At 40.6% G+C, this 25,466-nt stretch overlaps 1 protein-coding gene across 2 annotated transcripts in view; it reads left to right on the top strand.

The window, feature by feature from the left end:
- LOC149445890 (tRNA (32-2'-O)-methyltransferase regulator THADA-like) overlaps positions 1-25,466 on the top strand; it is a 58,641-nt gene that overhangs the window by 26,137 nt on the left and 7,038 nt on the right. The window contains exons 15-27 of one of the 2 annotated variants that reach the window (XM_089653181.1): positions 369-526; positions 2,792-2,934; positions 7,755-7,934; positions 10,187-10,332; positions 10,428-10,556; positions 11,488-11,592; positions 12,175-12,369; positions 12,470-12,620; positions 12,710-12,932; positions 13,888-14,115; positions 19,055-19,259; positions 19,410-19,607; positions 19,970-20,199. In XM_089653181.1, coding sequence (XP_089509307.1) covers positions 369-526; positions 2,792-2,934; positions 7,755-7,934; positions 10,187-10,332; positions 10,428-10,556; positions 11,488-11,592; positions 12,175-12,369; positions 12,470-12,620; positions 12,710-12,932; positions 13,888-14,115; positions 19,055-19,259; positions 19,410-19,607; positions 19,970-20,199 — 2,291 coding nt within the window. The remainder of the gene's footprint in view (positions 1-368; positions 527-2,791; positions 2,935-7,754; positions 7,935-10,186; positions 10,333-10,427; positions 10,557-11,487; positions 11,593-12,174; positions 12,370-12,469; positions 12,621-12,709; positions 12,933-13,887; positions 14,116-19,054; positions 19,260-19,409; positions 19,608-19,969; positions 20,200-25,466) is intronic. The other variant, XM_089653182.1, reaches the window with a different exon arrangement.

The raw sequence follows: 25,466 nt of genomic DNA, 5'->3' as shown, positions 1-25,466 counted from the left end.
GTGGCTGTTAAATGTGCTGGAGAAGGTTTTCAGTTATGCTAGTTCGATGAAAAGCCCTTTCCCTGTGCAACTGGTTTTAAATTGATTACAGCAATTGCCATCTTTGTTTTGCTAGTGTTTTCTCTCTCTCTCATAAAAATTAAGTATGTTATGTCATTAAATTCTATTTGGAATAAGATTAGAGATTTCCTTGAACATTAATAGTAATTAATAATTAGACTTTTAAATAAAAGCTTGATACATTACTCCTCCTTTTAGCTGACATCACTATCCTTTGACGAGAGCAAATGATCTGTTTACTTGTAATAGCTTGAAATGTCTCATATTTTCAACTTCATCCTTTTATTTCTATCATCGTTTCTATACAGATCCGCGAAATGGCATCTGATTTGCTGGTTCGATTTTTCCTGCCTACTCCAGGTTCAGTAACTATCTCACTGTTTGAGCTTGGCCAAGAATACCTTTGCAGCCCACGAGTACCCCTGGCAGAAGCTGGCGCTCTTCTTATGAAGACATTGCTGCAAAGGTATTTAAAGGAAAACTGTTATGGTTTAGGGATCTCATTTTAATATATATTTTTCTAAATTATTAAACTGATTATATTTGATTTTCTTTTGTACTATTGGCATCCAAACTTTGTTCTACATATCAACGATTGATACAAACTAAAGGTTCCCAGAGCACTGGAAGACAGGTAGAGATAGTACAACAATCTTTTTTGAATCCCCCAGGCGACCAAGTGCATACAGCACTTGGCCCCATTCCCATCCGTCTTGTAGTTACTGAGCATTGTGGTAAAAAAAGTATGCCCCCTCTGCTTTCTGAACACGCTGCTAGCAAGGAGACGAATATATAATTATGTGTAAATGACAGCGACCTTGTGTGTTCTCAGAGCAAAAATAATTCCGCTTGTGACAAAAATATGTGAATGAGTTCAGCTGGGACATAAAGTTTCACACAGCGCTGCTCATTCACTTATGTACCTGGTACTGCCGGAGAAAGAAAAGTGCTTGTCTGAGCATACTTTGGTAGTCTTGTGTAAGCATCACTGTCATTGCTGTCACTGTATCCAGCTGTGTGTGATCTAGCTTGGGCTTTGCTATCCCTGCTGAGTGACAGGAGAGAAACCCCTGGCAGTGGGTGACCAGGGAGAAATATTGGCAGGAAGGGACAGGGAGGAGGCAGGAATCGGCCCTTCGTACACAAATCACGCTGGCAGTGAAGTTGGTAGAGGGTTGAATGGAACAAGCTGATGCAGGGGAAAGCATAGGGTGGGCAGGGAGGAGGATAGGCAAGAGTGGACAAGGAAGAAGAAAAGGAGGAACTGCCCCAAATCGCACTCTATGCAGGAATACTGGTGGACGCAGCAGTACATGATCGGTGTGGTGAGCGTGCTAGGAGCAAGTAGATCCTGGAGGACAGAGTACATGACTGTGGGGGAGAGCAGCATTGGTTGCTGCAGGATTGGTTGCAACTCATCCTGAAAAAGTCTCCCAGAGGCGCTAATATGTTATTTTAAAGTCCTTTTTTTTTTTTTTTTTTTTTTTTGCATGCTCTTATTTAGAACTACAACCCTACGTGCAGTAGGTCTAGGAACAGTTGGACTTCAGTTTTTCAGTTTGTTTGATTGATGGGGAGGACACCTACATACCTGGAGACAAGCATTGTTATTGGTGGGCAGTATGACAAAGAAGCACAGAGGAGAAAAATTATAAAAACAGTCGCAAGATCATGCTATTAGCTCATTTAGCAGAGTAAATACCTTCTTTTAAATCTGCCTAGATATTATCTGGCTTGGTGTGAAGCCAATATAAGTACAGCATGCTGTGTGCATTGGCAGTGCTTTGCAAGCCTGGTCTAAGATAACTGCAGGCATATGTGTGTTTCTTTATACAACAAATATAGTCTACAGTAACTTGCAGCAAGCAATCAGACAAAAAATATCTTTTCAGTAAACTGAAAGCTTATAAAACTGTAGGTCCTTAATCAAAATTGGTACCACATATGTACACAGAGAAGAGGGGGCAGGGGCTTCAGTGCTGTGTTGGAACTCCTTTTTTAATCTCACAACCACAGCACTAATTAGTACAAGTGCTACATGTACTTGATTCCCTAGGGATGCAAAAATGATTTTAAGTTGTAGTGCTAATCCTTTTTAATAAAAAAAAGGCCATATATTAAGTACATGGTAGTTGTTTATAAACATAAGTCATGACTCAAAATATGTCCTGTTGCTACAGCATATTAGTTTCTTTGTACTGCTGTTATTAGTGTAAAGGATAGTTCACCTTTTGACAAAAAAAAATCCACTTTTCCTTTTTTTTTTTTTTGCAGGTAAAAAAAAGTGTGCTTTTATTATTTTTTTTTTTCTGGAGCCTCTAAAGCATTGCACCAGCGATCAGCAGATCTATGGTGCCATGTAGGTCTCCTGCAGACCTGTCAGTGTACCTGTGTGCCTGTATATCCTATACAGGCAAACAGATACTTACTGACAGACTCAATGAACTACAACAGCGCACTGGTAGTTCATTGAGAACTACAAGCCAGCAGCTGCAAAGGCTGTTGGAACTTGCAGTGTTCTCATTCACAGAATTTTCTAAGTTCTAACTTTCAGTTTTTTAAAAAGCTGTGACAGCCAGCCGTGGGGAGAAATTGTAGATTCCGGTCTGTTTGCAACATCCTGACTATGGGTGTAACATGCTACGAAAGGTGAACTTATCTTTTAAATTAATGAGGTGAATTTGGAGAAACCTTTATATTGTTATGTAATTTTCTTTGTGCTTTGACTCAGACCAGATGCATCACTGCTGCTGTCAGAAAATGTACCTCTGTCTGCACAGGGCCTAGTGACATACCTGACCAAGATGCTACAGGAGCACTACTGTTGTGCTCAGGAAAACCTTTTAAGAGCAGCAAGTGCAAAGCCCATGCATGGTGAGTCCTGATGTTTGCTATAGCAAAAACTTCAAAAAGGTGAATTAATGATGAACTACAGGCAAATGTTAAATAAGACCATTTGGTACCTTTTATGTATTAACTGAAAAATTGTAAGGTAAATAACTGTGGTAAAACTACCAGATACTTGTCTAGACAGTATTTTTTCACAATCCTCTGCACAGCAGGTGTTGGGTACTAGGAGCCAATGGCTAGTGTTTAAGCAGCTGCAGAAAGGGGAGCACAGAGAGGACCTTACCAGTGTTAAGATGCTTAAGCCCTGTACACATGGGCCTAAAATCGACTGAAATTGGCTGGCTCAGCAGGAACTGGCCAACATTTGACTCGTGTGTGCGACTGTTCTACAGAAGCTGGTCTCACCACCGTCTTCTGTTGAACAAGCATGCTGTAAAACCAGCATCTGATCAGCATGGGAGCTAATGGCTGCCAGCGCTAATCAGTGTGTTCTGGTGGTGGACTAACCCCTGTCAGAATACAAAGGCACAGCAGGTAAGATTGCTGCACTAACATGACTTGTGTTAGTACAGCGATCTCTCCTTGAATGAATAAAAAACATCTTGTGTGTATCCAGCAAACAGGCATGTAATATAGAACAATTAGTTAGGAATTTGAACCTGCATGTTGTCTCTTATGTTTTATGTTTGTGAATCACAGCAGAGATTGAACATAATTTCAAAAATGTTTGTAGCTTTAAAAAGTTTACTTTGGTTGTACACTCTACAACCTTTAAGCCTACTCACAAAATTTCTGTTGCAGTTAAAAAGTTCTAAAATACTCTCAAGGTAGTACAGGTGTCCTTATACTCTGTATACATTTTTTCCCAGAAATTCTTACCTATGCTGGTGATGTGGCTCAGCGCCTAGCAGCATGTTAAATATATAGTGGCGCTGCAAGGGGAAATAACACATTTTGACTAACATATTCCCAGTCTACCAGCAAGTCGAGTGAAGCTCCTTGCCATGCTCCCTTGAAAACACCCCATTTTTATTTTTTTTTATCTCTGGTGCTTCTCCTCAAGGTTGAAAACATGTTAGCTAGACTTTTTCTTGTAGGAGCAGTAATCCCAAGGCACTGGGAAACACAGCTGCCTTATTATCAGAATGGATAAAAGAACTGTGCCACCTTATGTGAAAGGAATGATTGACTCCTCAATTACATGATCCACAATCTCAGTATAATACCTTTTTGGTGCTCCTTTATTATGTTTTTGGATCGTGTGAACGTTCAATCAATCTTGACAAGCCGGCTTGTCAAGAGTTAGTTTGTGCACCTAGTAGCTGCATTACTTGTGATACACTCTGACCAAGTCATCACTGTGTTAAGTGCAATTTTGGTTTTGTTGAAGGTTCTTTTTGTGCACCATCTAGTGTGTTTGTTTGTTTTGTTTTTTTTTTAATCTTTAGTTCTTTGGCCCTTGGATAATATACAGAGCTTGTAAGGAGAAGTAGTCTAGGTATAGTGACTTTAAAGCATTTAAAGAAGAAATCCGGGCACAAATTATATTTTCCTATTCAGTGGGGCTGTGCCCTCACTGTATGTTAAATGCTCGTTTTTGTCTAGGGGATTATAAAGCTGAGGTATACTTGGCTAATCCACCGATCCTGCGAGAGGAGGACCAGTCCCCAGCACTCCTGACCCCCTGCACGCTAGCGGTCTTGTGAATGGGCTGTTCCTAATGTCATCACACCCATAGACTGTTTCCGGACATGAGAACAGCAGGAACAGCCCCCCCCGCTGGACGTGGGGGAGCACGGTTTTGCGGGGAATCGGAGGATGGGGTAAGTATAGCTTTTCTCTGAGCCCCTCGACAAAACGAACAGTTAACCCATGCAGTGTGGGCACATCCCCACTGCATGGGAAAATAAAAAATGTATTTGGAGTTCTGCTTTAGAGACTTCTTTGTTGTACATCCCAGGACATGGACTATCTTCATATACATTACAATAAGGTTATGCTGCCATCTTCAGGTGATTGGACAATGGATGAAATAAAAAGACTGAAAACCTGCTCAGGCACAACCCCTCCAAGCTAGGCACACCCTCAGTTTATTTTTGGTGTCTTAGGTGATGGTCATGTCTGTGCAGTCTCTGCACAAATGTATCCTTTTTCGCTGGTTTGTTCTCAAGATTTTCATCCAGAAATAGGAGAATGGTTCTGTCACGTACGGCTTCTGCGCAGTGGGATAAAACCCAGACCCCATACTGCGCACACGGTAATGGCCTGTAATGTTGCTGTTCATCACAGGACTCTGCCAGTCCACAAGGCAATATATAATTGCAAAAGGTCCTGTTATGCAGAGTACTCTACAGGTCCAGAGCGGAGACCCTCAGCAGGCAAGTCGTGTCTCTGGACCTTGTAGCAAAAGCTGTGATAGGTGATGTTTGTACCCCCTGGGGGCTCTGCATCGCAGAGTGCCCTGGTGGTAGCCCTCAGATGCAGGTACCCTGTAGGGGTGGGATGGGTTCCCTAGATCTCTTGGTCCCTTTAGTCTCGCCACATGCTTTTTTGATGCAGTCTTTTTTTACTTTTTTATTGTCTGTCCCAGCCACCTCAAGCACTACATAACTGAGTTTAGGGCAGTACTGGAGGTGCTTGGCATCAACTAGAGGGACAGACCACTTCCCTCTGCCTCCCTGACAGGGATCTGCACTGCATGCGCAGCATGCAGATTCAACGTGAAACTGGACAGATTCGTATCTAGGACCAGGGACCCTGGAGTGTTCACGGTGGATGTTCTGGTCATGCCATGGGATCAGTTATCCCTAATTTATGCCTTTCTTTGCAAATCTTCTGCCTTGACAGCTACCCTGTGTCCTGTAATGTAGGCCAAGAAAAGTATTCTAAACAAATAATCCAATTTTCCCAATCCTTCATGCTCTTGTTGATCCTTGTTAAAATTTCCTTTTTTGTTTTTTTTTTTCCCTTTTATAAATATTTGGAGTGATGACTGTATGCTGTACAAACTAGTGAAAACAACAAAAAAAAGTGCTAAAACAATATGAATAATACATAGCAATTGCCAACTGCCATTTTTGACAGTAATTGCCAGCAGTGGGGGTATCAATGGCTGGACATAAGAGATTTGTCCTAGAAACTTTGTTGGTGTTTTCTAGAATGCTACATCTACATTTTAGGCCCAAAGTGGTTAAAATAACTGCTTGAGGACCACTCGTCCACAGTACGTTGGTACACTACTGGTACATCGCTGCCTGCTTTTGGGGTTAGGGGCACGTGCACACGCGTCCCCCCGCCGACACCCACTGTGAATATACACAGCAGGTGTCTGTCAGCAGACCCCAGGCAATGATTCATGGCCGGGACCTGCTGATCTGCTGTCCAGGCAATGTTCTTAATACAGTGACCGTGTATAGTATTATCACTGATCACTGTATTGGTGTTACTAGTGATGTCAGTGGCAGTTAGACAGTCCCCCCCCCTCCCCAGCCTCAGTTAGTGTCAGATCGCCCACCGCAGTATCACGGTCCCATTATAAGCCCCTGATCACCACCATTAGTAGTATAAAAAGTAAATAAATAAAAATTCCAATATACATCCTATAGATGCTATAACTGTCATGCAAACCAATCAATATACACTTATTGGGATGTTTTTTTTTAATTTCTGGTCATTTTGTTTATAAAATAAATAAAAACCCCAGTGGTAATCTCCACGAGCAGGGCCATCATATTCCTTCTGTACTGAAACGTATTGTAATTGTACTGTCTCCCTTTTATCTTAGAGCGCTCCATAAACTGTTGGCGCTATATAAATCCTGTATAATAATAATAATCAAATACCACCAAAAAGAAAACTCTAATTGTGTGAAAAAAAATATATATAAATCTAGTTTGGTAATTGCGCGGTTATGCAGTGCTTTACGCAGTTAAAGTAGCGCAGTGCTAAATAGCAAGAAATGCCCTGGTCATGAAGGGGGTAAAACCTTCTGGAGCTGAAGTGGTTAACCACTTACTATCCAGGGTAATTTTTTTTTTTAATTTTTCACACACGTTAAAATCAGCATTTTTTGCTAGAAAATTACTTTGAAACACTCCCTAAGCATTCTATTTTTTGAAAGCATAGGACCTTGAGAACAAAATGGTGGTCGATTTATTTTTTTTATGCCACATGATATTTGAGCGGCTTTTTATTAACCGCAAATTTTCAGGAAAGAATACACTAAAACCAATTTTAGTCCACAGAAGCATATTATAATACCCAATTTGGTATTGGTAAAAAGTAAATAAAATCACGTAAAAGTGATTGAGGAGCTGTAAAGCTGCCCAGGTCACTTTTACTGAAAAAAAAAAACCACACTGCAGCTACATCTATGAGTTTGTTATAGCTGCTTGCTGACTGGACATTTTTCCATGCTCAACAATGAGCAGGTGGTTGACATTGATGAACAGACTATATTAAATATAAAGTACTGATAGAATGCATGTGGAAAGCCAGCAACATGATCATTCAGATGGCTTGAGGAGTTTTAGAACATTGCTTAATTCTTATGTTTCTATTGATTTAAAAAAAAAAAAAAATTCTAATTTCTATTTATTTATTTTTTTACTAAATGGGGATATGTCATTTAATCAAGCTAAATATGTATATTCTCCTGTATCTGCATACTGATTTGAATGATGACTGTATTTCATGTAAGAAATTGTACCCAAAAATTTAAGTGATCTTGATCTTTTCAAACATTTTATTGGTTTCAAACTGTTTCCTAAAATATACTGATAGGATAGTGGAATTATATAGCACGATTATTTCACTGCTATACACGTGTTCTATTTTGTCATCAGGTGTACTGTGTGCTTTGAGGTTATGTCTGTTGGAGGTATCTTCTGTCTCACTGTCGATTTCCCAGGCTGAGCTTGCCTCTACTTGGTGCAGTCTACTTTTGGAATTATTGGGTTTGTTGCAGGAGATTACATCCTTTATCCTGGGCATGCTGCACAAAACATTTCAGCGGGAGACATCAGGTGAGCTATACAAACGTATGATTTTTTTTTTTTTTTTTTCGTTATTCTGAATATGGGACATTTTTATGTGCATGCTATAAGATTTCTTTAAAGGGACACTGTAATGTGGGAATCACGATAGCTGCTGTTACTGAAACTTATTTTTGAGAGTGTTAATTCTTTGGTTGTCATGTTGAGGTTTTGGCTTCAGTGCATCTGGGTGACTCAAAACATCATCAGTCAGACACAGCAAGGCAACTAGCTTTTTCTTTTCAGGAGGCCAGCAATGGTAGCCCATACTTCCCATGTGAAAATGACATGACAGGAAGCAAAATGTTTTATTTAGGCTCTGATAGACTGCTAACCTTTGTGCTACTTTATAGTTTTCAGCTGTGTATATGAAATGGTAGAATGATTTAGAAGATTCCAGTTTCCATTTGGGCCTTAGGTATTTTGATTCATGTTGGCATCCCTATAAATAAAATTCATTGACATTTTTAAGCTTTAGACTTGGCTTTCACCTGTAAACACTAGTCTAAATAGCATTTGTGCAAGTAAGAGTTTACAAATCATCTGCAAAGCTTTCAGCCAGCTTTAAGCTTTGGCACCCTTTAACTTCAGTAATGGGATACTAATGTACATCTTAAGATTGACGGCTGTCACGTTAGACAAGCTGTTGCAGGTTTTCACACATGCTTTATTGGTACTTTGAGCTCATTGAAAGCATGTAGTACTTCGTTTTGTTGATCCTCCTCTGTCTCCAGTCCCAGCTCAACTCCCGTTTTATTGCTCCCATGTTGGGCCTTACGTATGACATCTGCTAGTTTCCCCTGCTCCAGTCCCACAGTTTTGCTGATCATCTGCAGCTCCGTTCTCGCTCACCGGTCCCTATTTATCTTCTGCTATAACGTTCCCACATTGCGCATCATATGTGCAGTCTGCTAGTTGCTCCTCTCCAATGTGGTCCACGCTAATTATTCTGCTTTTCCATGCTGCACACTAAATGTGACATTTGTAGCAGACACTCCCTAGATATACACGAGTCAGAAGTGACTGCTGATGACTTCTTTACGGTTCGCTTGTTGGTTTCCCAGTGCATCCTGGGATATCTCATACCTCCAAAGCAAAGCTAACTCTGAATAAGTGCTCCTAACAGTTGTAGGTGCTCTTAGGGAGCGCTGTTTTAGATTTCTTTTGAAGTCTTTTGAAGATAGTTTGAAACACCAAGTAAGCAATATTGGGTATAAGGCTTGGTTCACATATGTGCACGTGGTTCCACTGCGGATCCGCATGAAAATCCGTGCAGCCGCACCACCAGCACCGAGGAATGCAGACCCGCGGGCGGGTGCCATTAGTTCTAATCAAATTCAAATGAATGGGCTCTTGTGCCCTTGCAAAATGCAGCCTGCACAGCCGCATATATGTGGACCAGGGCTAACTTCTGAAGCACAGCAGTGGAAGCTTAACAGTGTGTAAATGGCTGTAGGGTAACCATTTTATTTAGTAATAGCTGCTTTGATTGGCATTGAGTGCTTTAAAAATGTTAATGAGGCCTACGGATTCCCTGTTAAAACCGGTATTACATCCCCAACTAAGGCCTCCCATGCTTTGAAATTTAAATGCCCACTAACACACCTATTGCATTAAGATGCGTTTTTGATGTGCCTATAACACAATTTTAATGCGTTTCTAGATGCTTTCTCTGCATTATTTCTTTTTACTATTGAATGGGTTTTTTGTACTATCATCTCAGCTTGTAACAATTCTAAATGAAATGCAAATGTCAGAGACATTTTTGACCCATTTATATTAACAGTGGTGAAGCTCTGCATCATTCAATCATGTGCAAGTAAAAAGGCTGTTCTTTCTATTTTTCCTTCTGTGAGATTGGATATTATTTGCAAAGTGAATTTTCACCACATTCATTAGGCTCTGGGGAAAATGAATTTGCAAAGTGAACAGCCTAATTGACTTTAGCAAATCAACCCCAGTAAGTGTGCAGAACTGGGAACCCAAGCACAGATATCGCACCAATAGATTCCTTCAGTTGTAAGACACTGTCAGGTGGTTTACCAATCCAGCTATTTGGTCATGAGAAAGATCTCATGAAATTTGAAAATTTGCTCTATTGTTAGAAAAATACTGCATTCAAAATTTGTAAAGTCACTTTTCTGAGGTTGAAAATAAATGCAGTATTCATTGTTTGCCAGTTACAGAATACTTTTTGCTAATATTGCAACATGTGTGATCAGCAATGGTACCTTGTCACGCAGGTATAGCAGCTCCTTCGTTTGAAGATATGGGCAATGCTGTCCGTACCTTGATTGCACATGGGAAAGGTCAGGAGGAAGTACAACGAGATATTCTGCTTTCAGAGGAACACAGCCTCATCATGACTTGTTTCTGGGTCTCATTAAAGGTAGGAAGGCCAAGAAGCATTATAACCTTGTTTGAGCAATTTGACAACGCAGAGATCTGCTCATCATTTCTCTACTCTTTATGGCAATCTAACAGGAGATTGGAATGTTCCTTGGGCCGCTAGTGGAGAAACTGATCTCTGGCTCTACTCCTCTGATCCCCTTCTCTGCAGTACAAGACTCTATGGCTGTATATCATGATATATTCATGAGATGTCGGCACTGGGTAAGTATACAAGCATATTACCAATTAACCACTTTCCCACTGCCTTATAGCAGATATACTGCTACATGGCGGCAGGGGTGCGCACAATCGTTCGTGTGTGTGTGTGTGTGTGTGTATGTATGTATGTGTGTGTATATATATATATATATATATATATATATATATATATATATGTGATTTTGCATTTCCGGGTAAGGGGGCGTGCGCACGGCTTTCAATCACTGGGTCCCAGCCGGTGATTACTCACCGGCACCCGGTGATGGTAGAGCATTACCAGCGGAGGAATAGAACTATATGTAAACAATACAGTTTTGTCCCCTGTCAGCTCCTCCACACTGCTTTGCATGGCTCTGCATAGCAGAGCCATAAAAAGCAGTGTGCTTACAGTTGAAAGCACTAACACAGCGCAAATTAAAAAAACGCACAGGCGATCAAATTTCACCAAAAGAAAGCTGTATTTGTGGGGAAAAAAAGGACGTAAATTTCATTTGGGTGCAGCATTACATGACCGTGCAATTGTCAAAGTACTGCAGCTCCGTATATAGGAATATACGTAATAAAAGAACCTTGAATAAGATGGTGCATCATGAAGGGGTTGTAGAGTTGCACAGCTCTGGGTTTTCTACCTATCCTTTCCACTAGAATGACAAACTTTAATATTACCAAAACCAATACTCCACTAATTCTGTTACTTAAAATGCAGCAGTGCTTTCTCAAACAAAACACTTCATTGTTGCATAATTATTATGAATAATGCAGGATATTACACATTTCTGTGGTTTACCTAAATACTATAAAGCCGTTTTATGTTTTTCAAATTAAGGCATTCCATTGTTTTTTGTTTTTTTTAAAAATGTGTACACAGAAATTCTTAATTCTTCATTATCCAGCTGCTGATTTTGAGTTCTGATGTGTTTTGTTTGTTTTGCAGGGGGCTGTAGATGGCTGCAGTGCAGGATTTACCCGACTTTGCACTGCATTGTTTCATCATAAAGACTCAAAGTTGAGACATCTACCAAAGGAAATGATGGAACAGGTATAGGGCAAACTATTCACCAATATAAACCTAATCTTGTTTTTAAATGCGGTTTGATCCAGAAGAAGCAGAAACAAAACATGGAAGATTCGATATTAACTTAGCTGAAGAATAAATTCCTTTTATCAGATTAGTGTATATGGTTGAGCATTATTTTATTCAATAATGTAGTTGCATATGTTCATGAGCAAGTTGGGAATTGATCCCTTGGAAAATAACTCTTCGGTGAATTACAGTGACATGTCCACTTTTAAAAGACACAATATTTATGGTGAAGGTTTTGTCATGTTTATTAGCATTAGTGGGAGAATGATTGCTAGTTGTGTGTATTGTTTCATTAGAATTACTTAAAGCTCCAAAAGCAAGTCAAATGCAGTGTCGAACTTTTGATTTTCCTGAGTTGCTTAGATAATTTGCTTCAAGCTAATTCCAGGCTGTATATGTGTGCTTGAAGTTGCTTTGAATTCACATCTACTTACATGGGGAAGAAAAGCAGCTCAGGAACAACCAAAAATAATTGTACATGACGCCTTGGAGTTCCTTCAAATATACTTCTAAATGACATGCTCCTTAAATTTACAGGCATTGCTTGTGGCCCAGTCTCAGACCACACCCTCTGTCACTCGCAGAGCTGCTGGTTTTCCTGTTCTTTTGCAGTGTATCCTATCAGCTGAGGGATCACAACACCCACTGCTTGAAACATGTGTACTGTCCTTGCTAACATTCGCTAAAAAACCGCTCCCCACCAACTGGGACCAAACACGAGACCTGCCCCAGGTGAGAGAACCATTGAACCCCCATAGAATCACATTGTAAAGTAACAGAGAATAAGGCATTGAAAGGAAATGTTTGTACCATTCTGTTTTCTTTGTTTCAGGTTACAGCAGTTCACGCATTGCAGAGCATGCTGCGCTCAGCTAGTCTTCGCTCCACATTGCTCAACCATGCTGTTCCCATGATGTCTCTGGCACTCATCAGTCTGAGTTCCCCATGCTGGGCTATGCGTAATGCTGCTTTGCAGCTTTTCAGTAAGTTGTATAGTTTCTATCCTGTATATGTTGATAGTGTAAGTGAATGAACCGCAATAAAAATATAAACATATTCCCATTGCATCCAGCTGCTCTCACAGTTGGTATGTTGGAGTTATCTCGCAGTGATACGGATAGCACAGTACAGAGCACACTAAATGTCGGAGCTCTACTACGGCGATTTCCAGGCCTGCTGGATGTTCTGTTACAGGAATTGCATATAGCAAGAAAAAGGAAAATGCTGCACCCCAGTCTACATCCTATCCTCACCCTTCTTGCCAAGCTACAACCTGGAGGAGACACTGATACAAGGTGCCTATCTATTTCCTGTATATACTTTGTGAATGCTGGATGAGGTGACTAGATTGAGTGTTTTTCACTTATCTACAATGAATTTGGTCATCTAGAAAATTCCCTTATAAATACACCCTACTGAACAGAGCAGTGGTTAATGTGACTGTAAGTCTGGGTTCACATATATGCGGTGCGGTACATCGCATGTGTTTCGCATAGAAGCCGCACTGCATACCTGTGCAAATCACATGCGATTTGTGTGCGGTTCGATTGGAGCCATACATTTTGTATGGCTCCGCACCCGCACCATAAACATGCAGGACCCTTTTTTTGGTCCGCACTAGGATCTGATTGTATGTGTATTCACGCCTATGTGTACTGATTATGCACATCGCACCGCGTTTTGCGGACCGCTTTCTGGGGGATGTTAGCTTAACATACACACCCGCAGCGTCTCGCATGAACAGGGTGCGATTCTGATGCAGTGTGGAATTTGCACAGGAAATGCTGCAAATTCCGCACCACATCAGTGTGAACCAGGGCTAAAGCTTGGCTTTTTTCTATTAAAGTAACAAACATGGTATGCTTGCCTGCCCTGCATAATCGTTTTGCTCAGAGCAGCCCCGATCCTCATCTTCTGGGATCAAACCCCCCCTGGCACATTCTACTCCAACCCCCTTCCTCCAGAGCATGCCACTTGCTATGGGAGGGCACTTGTACGTGCTCGCTCCAGAGCCTTATGGCTCCTGATATAGTATCTGAGCCAAAGAGTAGCGAGAGACCACATTGCTGGATCGGATTCAGGCTCAGGTATGTATTTAGGGGGGCTGCGGGGGAAGCTGCATGCAAAATATTTTTTTTAACTTGCTACTTAGAATGCATTCAGGTAAAAAAAAACCTGCCTTTTCAACCACTTCAAAATCTGTACTCCTGTTTTGATGTTCTTTTATCATAATAAATTGTTTGCTTTCAGCTGTCTTATAGGGCTTTTATTGGAGCTGAGAAAAAACCCAATCTATGCAGTGCGTATTATTGCTGCTCGAGCTCTTGTGCCTGTCGTGCAGGAGAAGAATTGTTATAACTTATTACTTCAGCTTATACTGGATCTTCCACATGGAAATGAGCGAGTGTCTCATAACATGTTACATGGACAATTGCAGCACATATATGCTCTGCTGTCTAAAGTTCTAAAGGGAAACTGGTGAGTGTAAAGCCACAGAGTGCAACTTGATTGGATATTTTGTCACATATCTGTTGTTGCCAGCAACTACCTTTTATTGTTTTCAGATCTATCTATAATAAATATATATATACATACACATACACACACTATATTGTCAAAAGTATTGGGACGCCTGCCTTTTATACTCACATGAACTTTAATGGCATCCCAGTCTTAGTCCGTAGGGTTCAGTATTGAGTTGGCCCACCATTTTGTAGCTGTAACAGCTTCAACTCTTCTGGGAAGGCTGTCCACAAGGTTTAGGAGTGTGTATATGGGAAAGATTTGACCATTCTTCCAGAAGCGCATTTGTGAGGTCAGGCACTGATGTCAGACGGGAAGGCCTGGCTCGCAGTCTCCGCTTTAATTCAAGCCAAAGGTCTTCTATCGAGTTGAGGTCAGGACTCTGTGCAGGCCAGTCAAGTTTCTCCACCCCAAACTCGCTCATCCATGTCTTTATGGACCTTGCTTTGTGCACTGGTGCGCAGTCATGTTGGAAGAGAAAGGGGCCATACCCAAACTGTTCCCACAAAGTTGGGAGCATGAAATTATCAAAAATGTCTTGGTATGTTGACGCCTTAGGAGCTCCTTTCACTGGAGCTACTCAGGGGCCAAGCTCAACCCCACACCATAATCCCCCCTCCACCAAGCTTTACACATGGCACAGTGCAGTCATGCAAGTACTGTTCTCCTGGCAATCTCCAAACCCAGGCATGTCCATGGTGAGTTACCCAACTTTACTTTGGTGGTGGATTTTGGCACAATTTCTTTGAGAGCACCTGAATTTGAAAAGGATTTGTTTGGACATTTGAAGAAATTCAGAATTGGACATTTTTTTATATTCACAAATTTAATTATTTAAATTACTTATGCACTAAAAAATAGTTTTGCACATAATTTTGATATTATTTGATATTAATTGAGAATAGATATATATATCTTTTGCACTAATGTTTCTACACTAAATTAGGAATAGTTTGTGGTTTTAGCGCATTCCTTTATTTAAGTTATAGCACTAAGAAATTTATTTGGTTTCTTTGAGGTGGAATTGCTGCTTTAAAGTATTAAGGGTGTGGCGCTTTTATTACACTTGTGATATGTCCATGGGATTGCCAGACAGAGAAGCATGATTCATCACTCAGAGAACACATCTCCACTGCTGTAGAGTCCAGTGGCGGTGTGCTATACACCACTGCATCCAGCGCTTTGCATTGCACTTGGTGATGTAATGCTTGGATACAGCTGCTCAGCCATAGAAACCCATTCCATGAAGCTCTCTACACACTGTTGTGCTAATCTGAAGGCCACACGAAGTTTGGAGGTCTTTAGCTATTGACTCTGCAGACAGGGACTTCTGCGCACTGTGAGCTTCAGCATGCGCTGACCCTGCTCTGTCATTTTACGTGGCCTACCACTTGATGGCTGAGTTTCTGTTGTTCTCAGTTGCTTCCACTTTGTTATAATACCACTAAGAGTTGACCGTGGAATATAAATTTCACAGATGGACTTATTGCACAGGAGGCAACATGTCACGGTACCACACTTGAATTCAATGAGCTTCTGAGAGCGACCAATTCTTTCCAAATGTTTGTAGAAGCAGTCTGCATGCCTATGTGCTTGATTTTATACACCTGTGGCCATGGAGGTGATTGAAACACCTGAATCCAGTTATTAGGAAGAGTGTCCCAATACTTTTGGTAATTGTGTGTGTATGTATATATGTATATAAAGTCATGTTCAAAATAATAGCAGTCAGACGTCACTAACCTGATCACTGTTTTTGGTAGAAATTATATTTTCTACATGGCAAATAATTTATTAGCAGGTGTAGTAGAGTAATAGAAATCCAGCAGTCATGACATGCATGCTGCTGATTCTGTGTAATTGAATCACTAATTGAAAGGAGCATTTTCAAAATAATAGCAGTGTGGAGTTCTATTAGTGAGGTCATTCATTCTCTGAAAAACAGGTGGCAATTATTGCCCTTATTTAAGGAAGGAAGGCAGCAAATGTTGTACATGCTGGTTACAGTGCATTTCTCTCTGAAATGCTGAGGAAAATGGGTCATTCCAGACATTGTTCAGAAGAACAGCGTACCTTGATTAAAAAGTTGATTGGAGAGGGGAAAACATATAAAGAAGTGCAGAAAATGATAGGCTGCTCAGCTAAAATGATGGGAAATGCTTTAAAATGGCAACCAAAACCTGAAAGACGTGGAAGAAAGCGAAAAACTACCATTCGAATGGATAGAGGAATAACTAAAATGGCAAGGACTCAGCCAACAATCAGCTCCAGGAAGATCAAAGAAGGTCTAAAGTTACCTGTGAGTACTGTTACAATTAGAAGACGTCTATGTGAAGCCAAGCTATCTGCAAGAAGCCCCCGCAAAGTCCCACTGTTGAAAAAAAGACGTGCTGAAGAGGTTACAGTTTGCCAAAGAGCACATTGACTGGTCTAAAGAGAAATGGCGCAACATTTTGTGGACTGATGAAAGTAAGATTGTTCTTTTTGGGTCTAGTGGCCGGAGACAGTTTGTCAGACAACCCCCAAACACTGAATTCAAGCCACAGTACACGGTGAGGACAGTGAAGCATGGTTGCGCAAGCATCATGATATGGGGATGTTTCTCATACTACGGTGTTGGGCCTTTTTATCGCATACCAGGGATCATGGATCAGTTTGAATACATCAGAATACTTGAGGTTATGCTGAAGAGGAAATGCCCTTGAAATGGGTGTTCCAACAAGACAACGACCCCAAACACACCAGTAAACGTGCAACATCTTGGTTCCAGACCAACCAGATTGACGTTATGGAGTGGCCAGCCCAATCCCTGGATCTTAATCCAATAGAAAACTTGTGGGGTGACATAAAAAATGCAGTTTCTGAGGCAAAACCAAGAAATAGAGAAGAACTGTGGAATGTAGTCCAATCATCCTGGGCTGGAATACCTGTTCATAGGTGCCAGAATTTGGTTGACTCCATGCAACACAGATGTACAGCAGTTCTCAGAAACAGTGCTTATACAACTAAATATTCTTTGATTCAAAGGAAAGCAAAATCTTCAAACATTTTTCAGTTTATATAGTGAATGTTTGAGTTTGTAAAGAAGAATACAAACACTGCTATTTTTTTGAACAGTCTAATATTCACTTTTCTTCAATTTTTTTAGAGGAACAACACAAATTTGATATTTTTCTTCATGTTTTGATTTGGAATAGAATGTGTAGTGTTCCCAATGCATTTGTGTGTATGGAAATAAAAGCTATTAGAAGGATTTTGAGCTTCATTCACTTTGTTCAACACACTGCTATTATTTTGAACACAACTGTATATATAGGAAATTGGGAATTCTATAAAATTAAACTATACTACTTGGGGATAAAGAAACAATTCTGCAGTGTTTTAATATATTTTACAGTACTGACATGAACTAGAGGCAGATTTGATGCGGCACCCCAGACTTTTTTTTCTTAAAGTGGAAAAGTCTGAAAATTTAAGTCCTGCTAGATCACTTCAAGCTGGCCCCTTTTGAAGGTATAGCTATGTAAAACATTAAAAATAAGTGCCTATACTGTTTAAAATCCAGTAATATACTTTCTCACCCTGCTCTGAACATGCTCAATTGCTGTCTATTTTTCAGAACTGTGCTGAAAATGTAGAGGCCAATCTGCTGACAGCCTAAAGATTTACTGCTGCTCTGGGCTTCAGCAAAGTGGCATCCTCCAGCAAGAAGACACAGGAGCAATGCTGGAGCAATTTACAGCACACCCTCATTTTTTGGCAGTATGATTATTAGTATGAAATTATGTTCCTTGCTAAAGAACATTATCAAGTTGCTATGTATAAAGTTCCACTTGTGTAAAGTGGACCAGGTTTTCGAATCTCGGTCAGGATTACATTGTCTGCATCTCCAGTTGGACGATTTCTTCATATCCCAGTGCCAAAAAGGAATAAGTCTTTACCAGGGGAGCACAGACCACAAGAAATAACTGACAGTGGTTTTTGCATTTCCCAACTCTCACGAACAAATATATATATATATATATATTTTTTTTTTTTTTTTTTTTTTAAATATATTCTCTATCTCTATGTTGTTATTGGAGAAATGTTGCTCACTTCATGTCCATTTAAAGTATACTGTATGGTTACCTTGTACAACAACCCAATCAGTTTTTTGGGTGTTTTGTTTTTTTACTTTTTTTATGTGGGTGATCACATGCCCTCTCTTCTCAGCTGCATAAGGGACTTGGAGAGGTGTGGGTGGAGACTGCAGGGGGTATGTCAACACTGATCTTCCCTGTGAAGAGCTGTGCAAGGGCATATCAGTACAAGCAGGCTGTGCTCCCAGCACTGCCAGAAAACTGACCACGCTAGGAAGGATGTGCTTCTATGCCTAGCATGTCAGTTTGTAATAGGAGAACAGGGGAACTGGCAGGAACACCAAGGATTTGTGTGTAACAAGAAGAAATACAAGAGAACAGGATACTTTTTAACACAAGTACATGGTACAACAAACACATACCAGGAATATGAAATGTTAGGTTAACATACACTTTATCCATTCACTTTTTTTGTACTGCTTGCCATACAGTACCTGGCTTTGCTCAAGAAACTGATCAGACGTGATTACTGCTTTTAAAGTTTTTATACGGGTATGGGAAATAAATATGTCATACAAATGTGTGTGTGTGTGTGTGTGCATCAGTCTCCAGAAACTTCCAGTAAGCTGGTACATTTCTGCTATCCAAATTTGTGTGGAAGATCACAGTCAGAGAAGCAAGAAGCTGTTATTAGGTTGGATGCGCCAACATTTTTATTAAAGATAGATGCTGCTTGTACATCCACCTCCCTACTGTATTGAGTAGCTATGATTGAATTTTTCTCTGTGAATGATTGTCTTTTCATTTTATTTCAGTATATCAGAAAGTGCACGAGAGGAAGTAGCCCAGCACCTTCTTCCAGTGTTCTGGCTGATCTCCCCACTTCAGAAGTGCCCACTTATACGACATGCATTCCTGGATGTCCTGTCACTGTTGTCACCTCATTGTGGAGAGGATTTTGCCACACAAGTTCTGGCAGCTGTCTGCAAGGAGTTGAGTGCAAAGGAGCCATTCATACAGGTGAGAGCATTTAGTAAGAAACCAGTAGATTTATGATTTTTTTTTTATTTTTTTTTTTTAACTTGTGTAGTAAAAACTTTTTTTTTTTTTCTTGAGGCAGTCTTTCAGTCTATACATTCATAAAGCTGTTGTCCTATTTCATTTATACAGGTGGGAGCTGAGGCTTACCATGAGGCATGTGTGCGGCACCTCTGCAGTGAAGCTTCTAGCCCATTAGGCCACAAAGCCTCCGATTATGTGTGCCATCTTCTGCTGGAAGGAAACACAGCTGTGCTTAAGTGGTTGAATGATCAACAGTTAGGAGATATTCCCACTGCTCTGGGCCATTCCCTTAGAGACATACTACAGGTATGAAAGGTTAAAAAAAAAAAATGTTAGAGCGGGTTCACATTGGTGCCCTGCAGTACGATTCATGAGCTGTGTTAGGTGCACTCCCATTGACTTCTATTAGACCATGCGTTTTCATGAAAGCACATCAATGTCCTGCATGCTGCATCTTTGATGTCGTTTTAGAAAACACACAATCTAATAGTCAGTGGGAATCGCATGGAAAATCTTCTTTGCTTGCCAGTGTTTCATTTCTCAACTTCATTCAAAAGTTTAGTATTGAATAGAGCAAAGAAGGGGTTGAATTTTTGCTTTTTATTGCTTACTTTGTCCCTGCTTTTTATTGCTTACTTTATCACTTTTTACTTATGTTTAAATTCCAGAATATATTATACAACATGTTGGGAGAAGATCACTCTTTAAATCTCAGACTTTATTTAGAGAGCTATGTCCATCTGCACAGAGTTTGTCCTTCTCTCCCTGTTCACCGCCCCCCCCACACCAAGAACACCAAGTGCACCAATATCCTCCTCCACCTTTTAGAGTCTAGAAAAGGAGGACCTCAACTCCAAGGCTATGCACTTTCCACGCTCAGCTTGCTGCTGGCACATGGGTAACTAAATGTCTTATACTGGTGTTTGTAAATGTTCATAGGAAATCAGAGAAGAGACTTATATTGAATTTACACCAATGCATTTGTAAGCTGCACAGTGTGTGTACCATGTAATGCATTTGAATGCATTTTGTAAGGAGGTTAGTACAGCTGGTCAGGGGAATTTTTTTTATATATAGTGTGTGTATGTGTGTGTGTGTGTGTATATATGTGTGTGTGTGTGTGTATATATATATATATATATATATATATATATATATATATATATATATATATATATATATATATATATATATATATATATATATATATATAATGTATGCTCAGCATAAATGAGTACACCCTTTTTGAAAAGTAAGATTTTAATCAATATCTCAATGAACACAAGAACAATTTCCAAAATTTTGACAAATCTGAGTTTTATAGAACATTTGTTTAGCTCATTACATGAAAGTAAGGTTAATAATATAACTTGGCTTACAAAATCTTCAGGCTTACTCAAATTAGTTGATGTAACAATGAATACACCCCACATCTAGTATTTTGTTTGACTTCCATGATTTGTGAGGACTGCACCAAGTCTTCTAGGCATGGAATGAACAAGTTGGCGACATATTGCAACATCTATATTTTTCCATTCTTCAAGAACAGCCTCTTTTAGAGCCTGGATGCTGGATGGAGAGTGATGCACAACCTGTCTCTTCAGAATTCCCCATAGGTGTTTGATTGGGTTCAGATCAGGAGACATACTTGGCCACTTAATCACTTTCACTCTGTTCTTCAGAAATGCAACAGTGGCCTTAGAGGTGTGTTTTGGATTGTTATCATGTTGGAAAAGTGCACGACGACCAAGAGCACGGAGTGATGGTAGCATCTTCTATTTCAATATAGAGCAGTACATCTGTGAATTTATGATACCATCAATGAAATGCAGCTTCCTGACACCATCAGCACTCTTGCAGCCCCACAGAAGGACACTGCCACCACCATGTCTCACTGTAGGCACCATGCATTTTTCTTTGTAGTACTCACTTTTGTGACGGCATACAGTTTTGAAGCCATCAGTTCCAAAAACATTTTTTCTTGGTCTCATCACTCAAGAGTACAGAGTCCCAGTGGTCTTCTTTTTCAGCATGGGCACTGCCAAATTCTAGGCGGGCTTTTTTGTGCATGGGCTTTAGGAGAGGCTTCCTTCGTGAACAACACCCATGCAAGTCATTCCTCTGCAGTGTACGCTGTGTTGTCACAGTAAACAATCACCCCAGTTTGGCTTTTTACTTCAGCTAACTGCAGTGAATTTTCATGGTGATTTTCTTCAACTCTTCTCATCAGAAGACGCTCCTGTCGAGATGTTAACTTCCATGGATGGCCTGGACGACTCTGTGAGATGGTTGCAGTTCCATCTTTGTATCACTTTTTTCTACAGTATTTGCTGATCTTCTTGTAGTCTTGTAGTTTTCTTTCTCAGACCTTATGACATTTCTCTTCCTTGTGGTGCCATTGCTGACAGCATGAAATGGGAAGGAGTTTTCTTTAAGTAACACCCTTTTATAATCAACTGTCTGCTGGACACCTGTTTAATGAATAATTAGACTCACCTAGTTGAATTCTTGTTAATTATGATTTTGTTGTCTAAAATTTACTCCTAAGACTTTCATTGGGGTGTATTCATTTTTGCAACATTGTCTTTGAATGAATTTGCCAGGAAAAATACTTTTTTTGTGTGTGCAAATGAACAAATCGTGTTTGCAATCAATGGCCATATTTGTGGAAGTATTTTGTAGTATAATGTCCCATACAAAATGTTGATTCTGAAAGGAAAGTAAAGGTTTTCTGATAAATCTGTTGGGGTTTACTCATGTATGCTGAAAACTGTATGTACGTGTGTGTGTGTGTGTGTGTGTGTGTGTGTGTGTATGTATATGTGTGTATTATATATATATATATATATATATATATATATATACATACACACACACACACACTCACACATATGTATCTGTACTTACATCTGAGGGAAAGATCTAAACACACTGAAGCAGCAGAACTTGTAGAAATTTAATAATTTAATATTTGTGTCATTCTCAAAACGTTTGGCCATGACTGTATACACCCCCCCCACAATTTTTATATATATATATATATATATATCTCCCATGACTACATGGATCATGCTGCTGCTCAGGTGAAATGGCAGGAATTCCATACCCAAACATAACCCCTCCCAGCTCAGCTATGCCTCAGTTTAACCACTTGCCTACCAGGCACTTATACCCCCTTATTTACCAGGCCAATTTTCAGCTTTCAGCGCTACTGCACTTTGATTAACAATTGCGCGGTCATGCAACATTGTACCCATATGAAATTTTGATCATTTTTTTCTCACAAATAGAGCTTTCTTTTGGTGGTATTTAATCGCCACTTTACTTTTTGCGCTATAAATAAAAAAAGTGCAAAAAATTTGAAAAAAAAAAAAAGTTTCTTTGTTTCTATTATAAAATTTTTCAAACAGGTAATTTTTCTCCTTCACTGATGTGCGTTGATGAGGCAGCACTGATGGGCACTGATAGGCAGCACTAATGAGGTGTCACGGATAGGCGGCACTAATATGCAGCACTGATAGGCGGCACCGATAGGTGACACTGATGATGGGTACTGATAGACGGCACTGACTGGCATCACTGCTGGGCACTGACTGGCGGCACTGGCTGGCACAACCGCTGGGCACTGACTGGCAGCACTGCTGGGCTGCACTGGTGGGTGGCACTGGTGGGCACAGGTGGGTGGCACTGGTGGGCACAGGTGGGTGGGCACAGGTGGGTGGCACTTCTGGGCACAGGTGTGTGACACTGCAGAGTGGCACAGGTGGGTGCACTGCTGGGCGCAGGTGGGTGATCTGCTGGGCACAGGTGGGCGGAGCTAGTGGGCGCACTGCTCGGAACAGGTGGGCGGAACTTGCGGGTGGCACTGCTGGGCACCGATCATCAGGGCACTGATCATCAGTGCCCTGATGATCGGTGCCGATCCTCGCTCTGACAACTGCCAGTTCTCGGCAGTACTTTCCTCACGATCTGACAGCGTGAGGAAAGTGCAGCCAAGAACCGGCACTTGCATTTCCCTGTGATCAGCGTGTCATTGGACACCGCTGATCACGTGGTAAAAGGCCGCTGTGATTGGCCTTTTACCACATCACGTGATCAGCTGTGTCCGTAGGACACAGCGATCACGGAGATAGCCGGGTGCGCGCCCCCTGGGGCGCACAGGAGAGCGCGTTCTGGGAGGACGTCATATGACGTCCACCCAGAACTGGCCGGCCGCAGTGCAGCCGTCATTCGGCTATCTGCGGTCGGCAACTAGTTAAAAAAAAAAAAAAAAAGCGGTCATACTTCCCTAAGTGGATGCCACCTCCAAGTCTAAGAACTGGCCTTCTGCTCTGGCCCCTCGAGTGCTCACTGAAGCTCCAAGCTGAGCGGCTTGCTCAGGGTTTTAGCTGCGTGCTGAAAGGCTGAGCCAGCTGTGGGGCAGGCATCTCTGCAGATCCAAACATTATTGTTTGGATCTCTGCAGAGCCTGAAGCGGCTGTGTGATGTTAGCCGACAACGGGCTTGTTTTGGTGATTTCTTTGGGGGGACTTCATGGCATCAGCAGATATCAAGGATGCCAACCTACACATTTGGATTTTCCGGTGTCACCATCGGTTTCTGCGATACCCAGTGGAGAATTACCAATACTAGTTTGTGGTATTGCTTTTAAGCCTGTTCATGGATTGTTAACCAAAGCGTTGGTTTTGATTCTGGGTTGTTGAGGACCTGTGATATATCCATTATGGAATACCTGAACAGCCTGCTTTTCGGGTAGCAATCAGACCAGCAACTGATGTTAAATGTACAGCAGATGGTCCTGCAAATGTTTGGTAGGGTGCTTAACTTTCAGAGGTCCACTTTGGTTTTGACAAAATGGGGTTGATTTAGTAAAGCTGGAGAGTGCAACATGTGGTGCAGCTCTTCATAGAAACCAATCAGCTTCCAGTTTTTTTTTATTCATATATATATTCATATATTCATGCAAAAGTTTTTTGATATACTTTATTGTACAAAATTATTATTAAAAAATACGTTACAGCTTAAAATCATACTAATGGCTCTGATAACTGTTCCAAAAATATATAATCCCTTAGGGTTACAGCAATACAATGTTCCCAAAAAGCTCCAAAGCATTTTGTTCATTTCAATTTAAGATCTTCAGGGGATATGAAAACCAAAGGGATCATTAAATGAATGTATTTAAAGTTAATAGGAAATCATATGTAAAGTCATCAATAATAATACAGTCTCCGTTTTTCATGGCGTTTAAAGTAGGATTGCATGATCCAACATTCAATGGTGTGAGCAAATCGGGAGGACAAGAGTGGTCACATGTGCATCTCACGATATTGGCGCCAGAGAGGGAAAAACAGACCACTCTCCCATATCCTTCTATAAAATCATCGTATGAGAAAACATAGATGTTTTCAACAAAGAATACTGGTGTGCCTCAACTTGAGGCAACCTGAACTGATGTATAAGCCAGGCTGCTTCAGTGACGCAATAAGTGGATAAATATCAGTTGAGAGTCTCTCCACCATCATTGTACGTACCAAGCTGGAATGCATCGGGGAGAAAACAGAAACCAGCCCAATGGGGAAGAAAAACAATCCTGATTTAAGTATTAAGTAAAAAAGATTAGGTAAAATACACACACACCACACAAAAACACGAGGCAACAAACTGACAGAACCAAAACAGAAACCAAAACAAAATTAACTTTTTTCAGTTTTGTTATGTTGCAATCTGATACTACAGTTGTTTAAATTCATTTTTCCTCAATCTACACTCCGCGCTCTAGAATGACAATACAGTGCCTTGAAAAAGTATTCATACCCCTTGAAATTTTCCACATTTTGTCATGTTACAACCAAAAATGTAATTGTATTTTATTGGGATTTTATGTGATAGAACACCACTGTGAAGTGGATGGAAAATGATAAATGGTTTTCAAAATTTTTTACAAATATCTGAAAAGTGTGGCGTGCATTTGTATTCAGCCTCCTTTACTCTGATACCCCTAACTAAAATTTAATGGAACCAATTGCCTTCAGTTCTCACCTAATTAGTAAATCGAGTCCACCTGGGTGTAATTTAATCACAGTATAAATATAGCAGTTCTGTGAAGCCCACAGAGGTTTGTTAGAGAACATTAGTAAACCAACAGCATCATGAAGACCAAGG

Source organism: Staurois parvus, unplaced genomic scaffold (assembly GCF_062004578.1).
Source record: "Staurois parvus isolate SC_StPar_1 unplaced genomic scaffold, SC_StPar_1.0 ptg000704l, whole genome shotgun sequence".
In the NCBI taxonomy this organism is placed as follows: Eukaryota; Metazoa; Chordata; class Amphibia; order Anura; family Ranidae; genus Staurois; species Staurois parvus.
Note: the sequence above shows the minus strand (reverse complement) of the source record. Positions and strands in the feature narration are given on the sequence as shown.